This window comes from Pagrus major, chromosome 20, assembly GCF_040436345.1.
Source record: "Pagrus major chromosome 20, Pma_NU_1.0".
Lineage (NCBI taxonomy): Eukaryota > Metazoa > Chordata > Actinopteri > Spariformes > Sparidae > Pagrus > Pagrus major.
In genome coordinates, this window is record NC_133234.1 from 24,757,431 (window position 1) to 24,773,901 (window position 16,471).

General features: G+C 40.9%; 1 protein-coding gene across 1 annotated transcript in view; it reads right to left on the reverse strand.

The window, feature by feature from the left end:
• The window catches only part of sdk2b (sidekick cell adhesion molecule 2b), a 283,107-nt gene that overhangs the window by 73,167 nt on the left and 193,469 nt on the right, over positions 1–16,471 (reverse strand). Inside the window, exon 2 of the mRNA XM_073489748.1 lies at positions 15,838–15,997. Coding sequence (XP_073345849.1) covers positions 15,838–15,997 — 160 coding nt within the window. The remainder of the gene's footprint in view (positions 1–15,837; positions 15,998–16,471) is intronic.

The window sequence follows — 16,471 nt, forward strand, 5'->3', positions numbered from 1 at the left end:
CGTAACATATACTTTATAAACCTGCTGTGTGTCAGTGACTGTTTCTGTAGAGACTGACTACTGACTTGATATACAGCACGGTAGATCTTGAGCCACAGCTGGCGATACAGCTGATGCATACAGAATAAGTGACAAGTGAAGATGTTCAAAATGCTGGCTCTCAGTTGTTCTGCAAACACTTCACTGAAACTGTAATTTAAACTTATCTTGCAGATTGACATACATGATGTAAGTCACTGTAAAAATACATCTTCTGTTACACTGCACAGACAGATGCATTCAACTAAAAATGTACTGAAAAAAGTACATTTTAAATAAAATACACTGCATTAAAATGTAAGTTGTCTATACACAGATGTTCTTATAACTCAATGTGACTGATTTACTTTGACACTATATTATAAAGGTGATAATGCACTTGCAGAAGCTTTCACGCTTTAGTTTTTTAATTACACTTCCAGTTTGGTAAAATATAAACACTACAAGTAAGTATGAAAGCGTCAGTATGCTGTAAACGACCTGCTTGTTGGATTGTCAAACACCACCTGAAACCAATTCTCCCACAAAACTTCAGTGAAGGAATTTAAAGCGTTTCATTTTCCACAAAATGACTTCAGTTACTTGTTGCAACAATGTGAATGCCTTCGTGGAGGGACTTTCCATAAGTGATCACAGTCATTATCCCGACTCTTATGATTCATTTCATTGAGACTACAAAGATACACATAAGCCGCAGAGCTCTTGGATGGAGACCAGGGAGTGTGATGAAGCAGGGATGAGCTATGATGATATTAAGCGGTCAAGTATGCACTTTTGGCTTTAAGGAGAGTGCTAACTGAACCTCTAATGACTAACGTGTGTGTGGGGTCTAGTTTTTGCTATATTTGTGGAGTCCTAAAAGCAGGAGCCCCCCTCACAGTGTGGGGTCGGACAGGTTTGAGGGGGCCAAAATGCTGGACCCCATAACGTACGTCATTAAATCTGAGGGTGAGGACTTGGGTCAAGGTTAGGGCAAGGGTTAGGGTAAGGATAAGGCAAGCAGTTCTCAGGGTCAGGGAAGTACTTCTTAGTATCAGGGAAGTAGTTTTTAAAGTTCAGGAGCTAGTTCTCAGGGTTAGGGAAGTATTTCTTAAGGTTCGGGTTGGGGAAGTAGTTCCTAGGGTCAGGGAGGTATTTTTCAGGGATTGGGAAGTAGCTCTCAGGGTTATCGTAACGGTCCAGGAAATAAATGTCCCCTCAAGCAATGAAAACAAGGATGCTTGTGTAATTGTATGTCTACAGCTATGTAACACTTGTGAACTAACAACTATTGGCTACTGGCTTCAGGGACCAGACTCCTGTCGATACTCATCAGTGATCAATGTTCATGCATGCCTCTTTTCGATATCTACAATACACCGGGGTGTATCCATGAGAGATACAGAATGGATGCCATCTATTTTGAGTCATTCGAGTAATTCATTTTAGAGATCAGGCATCCAGACTGCTGAGAACACCAGGCATCAGCTTCTTAACAGCCTTCCAATAATAACTAATAAATGGCAGCACAGTGGGAGATACACGGAGCGGCCAACTGTTAAAGTGCTTGCACAGTCTCAGTGCAGTCTCTAATGGCATGTTAGATGGCGGCACAACATGTAGAAGTTGTGAATTAGCCTACAGCGAGTTGTACATGTTTAATTCGAGTCACTCTAGCGAAACACATTCTTGTCAAAATAAATACTTCTTGTGGGAGGTGAAACACTTGTCACTATGAGTGTGCTGCTTGCCATCTTTGCTGTCACATTCCCGCATGATATGTTGCTCAAAAGTGCTTTGCGCAGTGCCAGACAGAGTGTCTGAACGTAACCTTCAGTGATGGGATGTAACGGTTTCTATAGTAACCGCATGCAATTTGTTTAAAATGTTGTTTGTGTGATTTAACCTTTCGTTTACTGGCTTCTATTTTTGCAGGAATAAATGTTTGAGAAGTAAAAGAGGGCAATTCAAAAGTTCAGGAGAGCTCTCAACAAGCTGTTTACCGGAAAGTTTGAATACCTGAACAAATAAAACCACAATCGAGGACAAGGGAGGAACATAACGAGCCATAAGCACTAATATTTGTGTGTGATGTGGGATAAACAAACAGCAATCCTGACCTGCGGTCGACTGAATATACAGCACATTAACAGAAACATTTAAAAAGTGTTTAGAGACTGCCAACAGCCAAAGAGAGAAGAGGCAAGTACAACATGATACCTTTTAAGAGGCTAAAACACACACATAGTTTACAGAATTAAAACTTAATGCAAATTCTAAATATTTTAACAGACCTGCCTACAGACAACCCGGGAAACTGTCGTGATCAAGCTGACCAAAAATCCTGCTCTAAAGTACCAGACATCCTTAGAGTTGTTAGAGTAATGTTATCTAATTTTGACTGTTATATGATCCAATATAGATATATATATATGGGTGACAAAGTAAAGGCAAAACCAACATCCCAAAAAAACATTCATTCAAAAGATAGTCTCTCATTTGGTGTTTTTGATGATGGTGCTTGAAACCCCTCCTGCGCTGTATGGAAACACCTACATTTCTTCTTGTTTATCCTCTCAGTTCAGGTTTTTCTTTAATCTGTCACCATTCGATGTGTCTCATATGTGTCAGGAAACTCAATTTCTGGCCACATTTCAATGTGCAAGATCACTGACTTGATATTCATAGCAGCCACCTGTTGGTTTTGCTCTGCCACTCGCATGAAAAGGGAAACATTAATGCGAAACCTTGCGAGTAGTGTGGGTCCAGACCTCTGAAACACATATTCAAATAGGCCTGGTGCTGTGCTTATTGTCCATTTGGAGACATAACTGACCAATCAGAACTTTGTATCTGATTGTCATCTTTCTATATAGCAAGCTACTGACCAACCCCCATGAAAAATGGATTGTTGGAAGTTAAATAACATTTCAATTCAAAACACTTTATTTGTCCCCGAGGGGCAATTTAAACATGTAGACATGTAACATGTAGAAGAAGAGTAGGGGTTTCTGGCACAACTACACCTACTTCCAAGGTGAATGGAGATGGGAAAAAGGTTGTTTATAATGTGTTTCATGAAGCCGAAATCAGCACATTTCTTATATTTGAAACCTTTAAAATATCGAGGGAGCTTCTCTGAGAAATTACCGCTTATTCGTCGACATCAGATGGATAACGAATAAATTTTCAGGGATAATCACAACACAACAATCCTCCTCCAAGAATGAAACCTTCCAACATGAACATGATATCAGGCTCAGTGAAAAGAGTTAGACAACACTGGAAGAAGCAGTCTGATTACCAGGCTAATACGCTACATCATTAACATCAGATCAACGTTTCTGGAAAGCTGCCTCCGTGCTTTGGAAGTGGCTGCTAACAAATGGAAGCGAGAGCTGCAATAACAAAATGGTTGGATGTGTTGGAAGCCTGTTCAAATCCATAACAAAAAAAAAACAAAAAAAACAAAAAAATGAAGCTGTATCAAACCTCATTAGTGACAGCATCGGTCGGACCCAAAGGACTAAATGAGTTTTAGCCCAAAGTCTGTTAAAGCTTAATCAACTAATCAGGAGGCTTCATTAATGATGTGTGACTCCTTTCATATGTTCCATCAACTAAATTAATACAATCACGCTTATGTGTTATGCATAAATGGAAGTGAGATGAGGTGAACAGATGATGGAATAGGGTTGCAAATGACAAAAAAGGAGAGAGAAAAAACGTTCCTCGCAGCACATGTTTGGGTGGAGAAGAAGCAGACATTAGGAGCTGACAGGTGGTGTCGGTGATCCAAGTTTAACCTCGCCGACGCTTACCAAGAATTCACCCCTAGAGCCAGAACCTTCAGGGTGACTTTAGACAGTATTCTCTCTCTCTCTCTCTCTCTCACTCTCTCTCTCTTTCTGTCCCCGTCTCCATCTTTCGCTCTGTCCCTTATATAATGAATACAATTAACCTTTTGCGGAGCTTTGCGCGTTGGCAGCAGGTTGGGGGGAGTCAGCGGGGGCCTCGCTGTGTTGGACAGAGATTGATTGATGTTCCTGTGGTCAGCGCGCTCCGTCAGATCCCCTTTAATTAGCCCCACTCAGGAGAAATGATTAGATGGAGGAGTGGCAGGGAGACGGATAGAGGGACATGAGAAGGAGGGGAGGAGTGACCGGGGATGAAGTGGCTCGGAGAACGACATGACGGAGGGATGGTAGGGGAATGATTGGCAAAACTATAATCTCTGATTAAAGATGGCTGCGGTGCACTTTTACAGCGAGTGTTCCCCCATAATAACATCCCTACCTGCGCCGAAGATTAGCTCCAATAACATTTTACTTAAATTGCTGGTTATACAGTGAGATTATAACCCCCCACACCCACATCCTGACGACATAGTAATTATGCCTCACCTGCCTGACAGTAAAATCGTGATACATCATAAATCTGGGTTGAGCCGACAAAGGCGCTCGCATCTTTTATCTCTGGCATGAATGCAACTGCTGTCATTAAAAGAGAAAAACTTCTATAATTTCAGCTAATGTAATTTTCTCTGCTAAACACAACAAATCATCGGAGACCTGATCTTAAAGAGCGTCTTTATGCGATGCATCACGTCACGCAACAACCGTTTTACAGCTCGTAATAAAAGCAGTAATGATGCTCTTTTTTTAATTCTCTCTGTATTGTTTGGCGTCTATGAAGAGGTCATAACCCTTTTTTATAACACTTTGATGTCACTTTACTTTCGTTAATGAGTTCACTATGTGAGGAGACCTCAGCAGCTTGGTGCATTCAGTATCACATAAACAAGAAGCAATAAAAAATGGAAAAAAGATTACTTTTGACAGCTTATTTTTAATTTTATGGATCCGGATTGATGTGTGTCATTACTCTAATAGGACGATTATCTGATCGCGACGACTTGAAATATCCATCACAGAAAGCAACAGGTAGAAACACAATCATCTCCAGGTCTTCAGTCAGCTATAGGTGATGTCTCAGAGCAGCTCCACAGCAGATCAATAACGTGCTACATATTGTCGAGAGGATGTCTTTTTGAAAGTTTATTGAATCGTGCGTTGAGGTCTCCTTCTACATTCTATAGGATGAGAGTCTTCATTCGGATCTTATTCTCTCTTCTTAATGCCCGACACATACAACAGATGACAGGTAATGGGGACTTCTGGCTTAAAGCTACTGGAAATCAATAGTGTGTAATTCATCTTGCAGGCCCTGAGGGACGGCCTCCACGAGCCTTCTCAGGAGAAAACAGATGGACAACTGTCTGATGGAGACAATTTCAACAACACTATTGTCAGCTGTGTTTTGTCACTCCTTTTTTTATGTCACTTTGTTCCGCTTCATCATCTTGTGTTTTATATACTAAGCCAGACTTGAACCCTAGAAAAGCCGACTTCCCCTCAGCAGCACAGACATTCCTGTATATGCAGTCCTGAAAGCAGTGAGACTTGTTCGCATCTGATTTCACACTAGTTTATTAAAAGGAGGCACACATGATTGTTGTATGAAAGATATACAGATAGGTCCATGCATATGCTTGGGTGGTGCAGGTTGAACTTGCAATGCAGTCATACCCACTTACTGGCAGAGCAGGCTCATTGATTGATTGATATCTGATCACATGTCAAGAGTTGTCATTAAATCGTTATCATTTAATCATTAATAAATTTAGGGGTAGGAGCACTTCCTGGACTCAAATGAAGTCTGTTAGAGGTGCTCTTTGAATAGAGATACATCTAGACATGAAAATAACAAGAAACCTCCAAGGCAATCTCTTTTAAATGGTTTAAATGCCTTTATTTTAAGGTCATGTTGGACCTAAAAAATCCCCAAAAGGTTCAAGATTCCTATTGATGGATTACCACTATAAAAGAGAGTTTGACTCCATGACAAAGGGAATATTCATATTCATATTCTTAGAAAGTAGAGATGTTCTGATATTCATTTTTTCCTTCCAGATGCCGATTCTAATACCTGGGGATTGGGTATTGGCCAATAACAAGTTTTTTTCTTTTAACAACCGTATATACTACTGAACCCTGTATGGATGTCATATGATTGCCATATAACATTCTTTTATTATCTATTTTGACAGTCGGTCATAACATAAAAAGAACAACAACAAAAAAAGAAATCTAGGACAATAGTTTAAAACAGTAGTGCAGCAGCAACTTAAATAAATCTAGGACCATAAAACCTTAAAACTTACTCACGGGACTCATTTACTTGCAGAGCTAACGGAGCTAACTGGGAAGTAGCAGGGTCCCGTTTATAAATGACGTGGTATCGGATCAGTGCATAGACTCGCATACTCGCCGATATAGATACCTGCATTTTTGGCAGCGTCGGCGGCATTTCCGATATTGGTAACAGAATAGAAACAATCAAGAGTCAAGAGTTTGTGCAATTCTTGTGCAGCCGCCTGTGCTGATGCATTGAAAGATTAGTATATTCTGTTGAGTAAAAAAGAGAGCGTGTGTTGTTGTGGTGTCACATCAGCACCACTGTCACACATTTTCAAATAGAGAATAGTTCGCTGCAGCAGAAGGAGTTTGATAGTTGTGACCAGACGTTTAATCAGCCACTCCGGTTGGTGAGTGACAAGCAACAAGTGGTGGAAGAAGTATCAGATCCCTGAGCTACTTAGTAAGCATTATCAGCAAGATGAACACAAACTATCAAAAAGAGAAATACACATTATGCAGTAAAATGGTCCCTGTTAGTGTTTTGCTAATATATCTGATGTTTTTTGATTAATATCAAAGCTGCATTAATGTGCAATGTTGCATTTCACTGCCTTTAGATGTTTAAGGTCGAGCTTTATTTTGTTTGTTTGTTTCATCTCCATCAATTCCTCACATTCAGTAAGATCATGATGTGTCTGTCCTGTGAGAACCACTCATCTCTAAAAAATAAACTTTTCATGAGCTCAGAGAAACAGGCTTGTTTTCAGCTTTGTGATGAGTTCATCTAAGAATTATTTTGAAAGAGAGATTCATGGTTTTTTCGCTGGACAGGAAGTGTATGAAAAGATGTAATCTGAAAAGTAACAAGTAACTAAAGCTGTATGAAGTGGGTACTTCATTGGATCACTACTCTATCCATCTTTGACACACGTGGTGTCATGGTTTTGGTTTTTTGGTTTGTTGATTTCCTGTTTTATTTTGTAGTTATATCCTCTCGTGTCGTGTTGACACTTTCTACTTCCTGCTCACCTGTGTTCCCGGTGTCCTGTTTCCCTCCTGTGTTCCTGTGCTCACATCAGCCCCGTTAGCGTTCCCAGTGTCCTCCTCCCATTAGTTTAATTCTCATTCTTGGTCGGTTCGTCTGTTCTCCGGTCCTCGTGTGCTCCCTATGTTCCTGCTCTGCTCCTTGTGTTTTTCTGGTTTGTTCTTAGTTTTTGTATTACTTTGTTATTCTCCTTTGCCAGCCCTTTTTGTTGCCAGCCCTTTTGTTCCTTTACTTGCCTGCCTCTGCGTGTGTCTTGGGTCCTTTTGTATAAAATGTGACATGTGGTTTATTGCGACCGCTGTATGAGACTAAAAACCAGCAGCCACACATTTTCTTTAGGAATACTGTGTGGGTCTGTTTTAATCGGAGGGAAGCCTGCAGACGGCAGCATCCCTGCCAGCACCCATTTGAATGTAGGTCAGCGCTAAACGTTTAGGAGCCTCACCAGTATGTTTCTATTGTACTGTATCGAACTGTAGGCACAGTGTTACGCAAACCATGTTGTTGTCCACACAGTCACGAGTGAAAGGGAACCAGGAACAGGGAATCAGCTGTCCTTGTGCCTATTGTGTTTTATTATCACCCTTTAGAAAAGCAGCTATATCTGCTGACGGTGCAACGACACTGAAACTTAAGACACACAATCATACACAAACAAACTAAAGGTGCACAATAAAACAAACATTGTTTTTTTTCCCTCTTTCACTTGAACTTTCTGACACTCACTCACCCCACTCTGCTGCAAAACAACACAAAGAAAAAAAAGAAACAGGGCATGAGCGAGTGCAAGGATGTTGAGACAAAGGTAAAAAAAATCTATTGTATCTGGGGGCTGTGGAGAAAAAGAAGTGCAAGGCAGATAGAAAATGGACGTTTTTTTCAGTTACGGAGGGGAATCCATTAAGGTCATCCAGAGAGAGAGAGATGCTTTCTGGCTGGCTCTGTCGCTGACATGATGTGAGTCAAGTACAGGCAAGTTTTCTGCCTGTAATTGGATGTTTTCATGGTACTCCTTCTCCTTAGCAAGAATATCGCTGATCTCATTAGAACTAACATGGAGACAACATGAACGTGGATATCACTATCAAGTTAGCGGAGCAGTGTGTAGGATTTAGTGGCATCTAGCAGACTGCCAACAAACTGGATACTTATCGCCTCAATCTCCTCTTCCACTCGTGTAGGGGAACCTACGGTGGCCATGAAACTCGCAGAAGATACATTAATCTGTGGTATGAAGTAAAATGTAGAACTTTTCATTTTCATTTATTAGTTTCTAGCTTCAGTGCATGTCAGGACCCAATGTTTGTTAGCCTCTCGATGAGGACTGACGCTGTGCAACTCCCCTCGATTGACGAAAAAATGTACGTGGCCAATTTTACAGCCCCTTCTACTTTAAAACTTTACGTAAGAAACAGGAATTATTCACTCCAGGTCTGTAATTTGTTGAAATATGCTTTCTCTTCTCCACTTCTTGCCAATTGAGGAGGACGAGGCAGAGCAGAACAGCAGACTACACGCTGTTCAGTGTCCGACAAAGGTCATGATAATTAAAAAGGAAAAAAAAGTGTCAAAAATTTTCATAAATCAGGAGTAATACCGGAGGATTGTGACCCTCGGGAGGTAACCTGTGAGAGGGCAATTAAAAAACGAGAGTCTCCCGGGAAAATCGGGAGGGTTGAGTGGATGTTGGACATCGTGGACACCATAGAAACTGTGTGGAAACGAGGAGCAAGGTAACCAAAACAAAACCATTCTTAGTTTCAGGTGATTATATACAATCCTACTCACTGAGCCATTCAATCTTATAATCTGATGGAACTGAATCAATTTCTGTTCCTCGTCCACTAGAAAGTCTGTGAACTCACATTCTGTTAAAGTCTACATGGAAACAATCGTACATGACTGTATAATAGCAGGGGTTTTTCTTCAAGGATACTCTCATTTCACCCAGTGAAGTGGCTCTGCATGTTTTAATATTCATTTGATTTATTTTTTACATTTATTGCTTTATTCGCAATGTAAGGGCTCTTCACAGCCTGACGGCAGAGCCTTTCGAGAAAGAAAATTAGAGTATGTGTAGAGGAACTGCCACACATTAAATAGAGAAAGAAAAGAAAAGTTTAAATTCAACTCGACTCAGTGAAACAATGGAGTTTGGAAATGAGCCGCAGCCGTCGGAGCAGTGCATGAATTTGTCTGCCAAACTGAAGAAAACAAACAAATTGGAGGACGCGTATGGAAAATATCAATGAAAGTGAGTTACTGGGCAAATTTTGTTTATTCTTTGTTCCATTTCATTTTCCAAACATGCACCTTAACCCTCCTTCTGATCCAAACATAAAACACGTGGGACATCGTGCTGGTTCCAACCTGCTAACGAGCAAACTCTTCGGGCTGTGTGTGACGGTTATTTATAAAGCAAGACAGTTTAACCGTCTCCAATTTGTGCGGTTGTGGAGGATTCTGCTCTTTGAGGACGTTTAGAATTGTTTATGACAAACTGCTTGTTTGTGGCAGCCAAAATCAGATGAATATAAAAAGGTGTTTTTTTTGCTTTCGACGTTATTTAATTTCTATTTTTGGCTGAGATTATATCACATAATTAAGGGTTGGAGCCAGTAAACATACAGAAAGAGAATCAATCAGCGGAAAAAATAGAAACTCAAACATTAAACCACTGCTTTCAATTAAGTTTGGAACTAACTCTACTCACGGAAATGAAATGGTTTGAAGCTCAATCACATGCATCACAACATCAGAATATTCGATGGTGTGTGTGGGGTCTAAAAAGCAGACATCAATTTGCACACACACACACACACACACACACACACACATAGAAAACACGCCGTCATCTACCCTCTACTTTGCCCCCCTGCTTTTCCTTTTCCATCTAGTTAGCAAGCTCAGCTCGTCATCTTGTCCCCCAGACATGGAAAAATATGGTATTGAACCTGTGTTAATTTGTTCAGAGCCACCATGAAATTATATCTGTTAAAAAAAAAAAAAAAAACTGCGGATGCTCAGCGGTACTTCACGTATATGAGTGGATTAGACTGAGGCAGACAGGATGAACAAAGAGGGGGGATGAAAGAGAGATCAAGAGGGTGAAGAGACACGGGGGAAGATGGAGTGGGGATTTTTAGGAAAAACAAGGCTGCAACTCTTTACAAGGGCTCGGTAATGTATTGATATTATACCGTTATGATATGAGACAATACATCATCTTAGATTTCAGATATTGTTTTATCATGATGGCATTAAGTGTCGTCTCTTCCTGGTTTTAAAGGCAGCATCACCGGACTGTTCTACTTGTTCTTTACCTACTTTTTGTCATTTTGTTCACCTGACTGATGATTATTTCTCATTGTGTTAATATTTTGTGAAAGTACCAATAGTCATCCCTACAGTATTGTTGCAATATGAAGCATTTGGTGCAACACTGCTGTTGATTTTTGTTGCTAGCAGTCCTAGCAGCACTTAGGAAGTGCTTTTGAGGAGATTTCAAAATACTGAGATATTGGGTTTCGCGACATAGCCTAAAAATAGTTAGAGTTAGAGTTTAATGTAACTCGAATTGTAAGAAATAAATACTTCTTTTTTTATTCTGATGGTAAATTGCCGCCAGCCCGTTGAGGAGTGCTTGGATGAAGCGCTTGTGGTGAGCTGGGTAGCCAACGTAGCGCTACATTAGCAGGAAGGTTGGTGATACCACGGGGCGATGTGCTCTCTCTCTCTCTGAAGCAATGTGCCTTTGTCACGTTTGGTGAACAATAAAGTTTTCTGAATCACAACCTCACGTTGAATGTGCTAATGTTAACCTCTAACTGTACAACATCTCCTCATCACAGGGCCTACTAGTGTCTGAGCTCAAAGCTGCTGTAACTGAGTTATTACACACACAGAGTGTTTGGTCAGTAACACATGTCTAACCTCCCCGTCCTCATGCAGTAAAAGAAACGCTTAAACGACGACAACACAGCAACTTTAATAATTGCTCAACAAGACGGACGGACTGTATAACAACCACATGCTGATTATGGAGCTGGTAGTGCATGAGCCTGCGTATACAGTGTAACGGTGCATGAGCATTAAAAATAGTAAGTGATGACATTTGAATGGGATTATAAAGGGAACTTGACAGCACTGATACAAAAGTATTAGAGGCCTATTTCTGAACACATTACTGGAGAGACAGAAGTGACACTCTATTATGATAGCTGTCAAAATGTTAATTTATTTCATTTTCTGTTTTTCTTCTGCTTCGATGGTGAAAAGCAAAGTTGCCCAAAAAAAGAAGAAGCACTTGTTTTGTTGTGATTGTATCGTAGAACTAATTTTAACTCCTCAAAAGTCGACAACGAGACAGGACGGTGACGTACAGTCAATCAGCGAGAAACTGTCAACCGTGCTACTCCTTCTGTGACTGACTTTTTGAATAGATTACCTTAAGCTGTCTGTTCCTCTCATTACAATATGAAAATTGGGGAAAAAAGGTAACTACTCCCTCGAGGAAACAGAGGTTACACTCCATCGACGCAAGCAGAGAAACGACTTGACAAACAAAAAGGACTCTTGAGGTTTGATTAATAATTAACTCTCTTGATTAAGTTTCTAGGTTAATTGGCAGCATAAAGACTTGTGACGGGGACATATGCCAGGTAAACGCCCCAGAGGTTTTTCCTGGTCATGTGATAGGAAGCCGCGGTGCCACTCTGTGTATTTATACACAATTTTGATCTACTGAAGGATCGTGTGTGGGATAATTCGCTGGCTTATGGGTTAAAAAAAATGCTTAATGCTACTGGATGTAATCTTCAATCTTAATTAAATTGAATTTTAATTTGGAGATCAATCATTTAAATGATTATTTAGGTAAGAAAGAAAGCAGGAAGCCAGCCAAACAGTAGAAATATATATGTGTGTGTGTGTGGTTGGCACTCGGATACTATAGGTGATGTTGCTGTTATGTGACAGCAGTCAATGCTGAGCCTGTTCTCCCCAAAATGTCGCACTTCCTTCAGCAGATCACTAAAACTGTGCCACTCTCTTACCTCTTCCAGCTCTCTCTCTCTCTCTCTCACACACACACACACACACACACACACACACACACACACACACACACACACACACACACACACACACACACACCTACATGTTGAATAGTAATGCCCACACAAGCACACCTTGCAGTATTGATCGGCTGCCAGAGGACACAAGGTCAAGTCGCACGGTGTCAATATTTAAAGCAGCACTCAGCACTGGGGACCTCTACCATAACCTCATTAATATGGGGGTCTGCTCTGCTCAAATACTCTCCTGGCACAGAGGAAAGGGCGACTCGAGCAACGAGGAGCACTGCACAACCCACACACAAACAACAACAACACAACAACAGGCTTTTCACATGCAGAAAGCTGCCAACAATACACAAGAAAATAAAGTGAAGAGGCACAAATATTGCACTTAACCATGAGATCGTATCTTTTGTTCCCTTTTGTGGTGTATGAAACAGGATGTAGATGTAATATGTAATATTTTACATTCAAATGTCTGTTGTTGTTGAGCTGTGTTCTTTCACGATAAGAAATGTTTCCAATAATGTTCAAATGCGGAGAAATGTGTAATTTTACTGAAGTTAAATGTGTTTTATTTGGTTGCCTGTTGCTGTAACTTAAAGAAAGATAGATTTTCATACGCAGTGGTGTTGAACGTGCACGATCCCACGCTACTTCAGGGCATTGTCAAACTATACCTTTTGTTCCCTCCGCCAAGAAGGTTGTGTTTTCGCTAGGGATAGTCAATAGTTTATGCGACTATGGTTTTGGCTTTTTTTCCATTGTTTTTACTAGCACCTTGAAATAACGCATTACCAACAAGTATCTTATTCATTGAATAGTTCCCAGTGATTATTGAACAGCATTTTTGCTTGTGCCCATCCCTACACATCACCTGTATCCGTTTGTTTGTTTGTGTGTTGGTTTGTCGGCAGGATTACTCAAAAACTACTGAACGGATTTCCATGACGGTTGGATGGAGGACGGGTCTCGGCCCAGAATAGAGCACATTAACTTTTGGTGACCTTCCGAGACAATTTGTCTAACTTTCTCTAACATTGCAAGATAGGGTGTTAAGATTTTCGTTAATTTCTCAGGGAATAATACATGGATCATGATTTTAAAAGACTGTTGGGCCTTTGCAGAGGTATGCTCTCAACTGGGTGCCATTCTAGTTTTCATTGTTTTGACTGAGGGACTCCTAGTGGCAGAAATATCCTTATTCGTTAGCGCTTAGGTTTATGTCTCTTTGTGCAGGAGCGGTTGGATTTCAGTTCATTTCAGCAGCTCTACCCCTTTGAGTCAGTATTAAAATGGAGCCCAGCAGAGCCTACCTGGTGGCAAACAAAACAAAAAAGCACCTTAAAAATGAACGACGGGGCAAAGATCAATATGTTTTCTAATTACACCATGCATAACTGCACAATCATGGACTGCCTCGGCTTCAGCTGATACATAATCAATGCCGGCGGGTAAAATATGTTGTATTAGATGCATCATTTTCTGCTTGCTCGTTCATCAGGGAGCACGTTCTACGCTGTGGATATCTTTGTCAATTTATTCAGGGGCCAACTCCTCCTCCTACGTCACGCCTGAGCACCTCGAGTTGAAAACACTGTACACACACTTTGCTTCTACATGCAGGATCCTGTGCAGCCTTCACTCGTTCTATCACCCGATAGCACAGTCAAAGATGCCCTGAGGCGCCACAGAAAGTGGTGTTGTGATCAATTGTTCTAACATGTGTGTGTCACTTCTGCCCTTCCTACCCCAATGTTCCCACTCTGGTCTTATCTGTCTCCAGAGTCTGTCAGGAGACAGGCCCGACTCCATCAACAGGGCTGATGTTGCTCGCACATACACCCTCTGACGTTTTCACGTGCACGCTCCTTCTCACATATGACCACGACAGTACAGCTAAGATCAGCAAAGTGTGTGTCGAAGAGCCTTCCTTCAATCCTCCCGTGTTTCATTTACACTGCTGTCTGCACACATGCTGCACAGACACACCGCTCTCTGCGATAAGAGCAATGTTTGTCACATTACAGATCTTCCAGTTACCATTAAAGGCGGTTTATCTCTCGCCCTGACCCTCATTCACTCGCTTTTTCGCTTGTGCGCCTTGCCTCTCCAGAGAGAGTGATGGAGGTCACGGAGCCACGAGGGTAAAGCAGAGAGGCAGAAGCAAAAAAAAAAAAGAAAAGAGAGAAAAGGCAAGGCTGCGAGAGCTACGTCTTTATTTAGTAAGATATTCTAGGATGTGTAGAGAAAAATGTACATGCAGAATACTACACCACACTACAGGGACAGAGAGCAAACGGTGAAGGCTGAAAAAACGGTGTTAAATTAAGGTGTTAACTTTACTTTAATTGCGCAGATAGAAGCAGTTCAGTCACGATCAATTGGAAATGTGGTGTTTAATTTGAGGTGACGGACGCAGAGAGCAGCCGTTAAATTATTTGTTTTCTCCAAGTTTGATTTTTTTTACAGCCATGGGCAATGATTGACTGCTGCCTGAGTCTTCATAACAGTGGTGCATATTATTCATCCTTGATTTACTTTCTATGAGAAATACTCTTATTTCTCATAGGCTTCACGGAGCAGCTGGGAAACCAGACCTAATTAAAACATTTAGTTTTGTTATTGTAAAGATACTCGGGGCTCATTCAGCCAAGGAAATTGATTAACTGATGTTTTACACTGATGTTAATTTTGCGCTCATGATATTGTCCTTCGTGCCTTTTGATAAAATTCAATGCTTTTAATAAGGGCTCTTGAAAAGAGGAATATTCAGCAGTCCAATTGCTTCATAAAATGATGTTAAGATACTAAAACTACCAAAAATATTAGTATTAGTATTAGTAGTAGAAGTATGTTCAGTGTACCTAACTATTAGGTTCTTGTATATACTGCACACCCTAAACTTGTCTGAACTGCAGCATTACTGCAGTGTTACACAGTTTGCTTTCTGAAATGTACAGTAGTAAACAGTAATGCATGATGAACGTCAACCTGATGAATAATCAGAAATGTATACTGGCAGCTATATATTGGTAGTGAAATCATAGCCAGTAATGGAGCCAAGAAGTGCATCATGAGCTCAATGCATTAACATGTCGAACTGATGCGACTGGGTGGAGCCACATGACCACAGGTTAGTGAAATATTGGTTATCTTATCGGTATCGGCCACGAGAAGCAGGTAATTATCGGCCTATTGGGATTGGCTGTAAAATCCATATCCTGCATCCCTCGTAGTAAATGTAGAATTAAAATAAAAAGATCAGGTAAACCGAGAACTGATTAACAGAACATGTCAAAGCTTGATGACTCAATGGGTCGAGGCCTACATGAGCAGATAAGGTTGAGTGAACATGACAGCACTGCATATATAATATTTAAAAAAGTGATATTGGTATTAATTTGACCAGATGTATGCGTGTGTGCTGGCTTTGTATTTATTTATTGGACCAATCGTTGTAGCCGTCAATCAGATGTATTCAGTTTGACTCTACCTGTACTCCAGTGAAAAGCGGGTCAGCTCTGTGGTGTTGTGGATCCATTTGAACTCCAGTGGCCAGCTTCCCTCGGCCATACAGGTCAGCACCAGCCTGTTGCGCTCCAGGTGGAGCTGGCTACGCACCGGCTCCGTCTTGAAGTAGGGAGGCACGTCATCTGTGAAGAATAAAGAAACTGAGTTAACTGAAGTTTTCCTCTTTTTTATTTTTTTATTAAGACATCACGCTGCTCAACCGAGCGATATCAGAAAATACCTCAAAAAAGCATCCGAATAAAGAACACCCACTCTTAAATCCCACACATATCCGTGAACCCGGAGGCACGAATGTGCACATGAAAACACAGACTAAAGACTGACAGGAAAAGATGTGTGAGCTTTGGGGATGAGAAAGAGAGCGAAGCAAATTTATTTCAAGGCAACTTATCTTTCATCCTGATAAGGTGGGCATAGATGAAGAGCAAACATCGAGTTGTCAAACTACTGAAAAACATCAGAATGAGACTTGAACAGAACTGCACTCGGCGCTTACATCTATCTGACTGTAACAGATTGTCGATGGTCAGATGCTAGGATCTCACGTAAGACAAAAGCAAACTCTGCTGTGTTTGATTATCACTGGCGTGTAAACA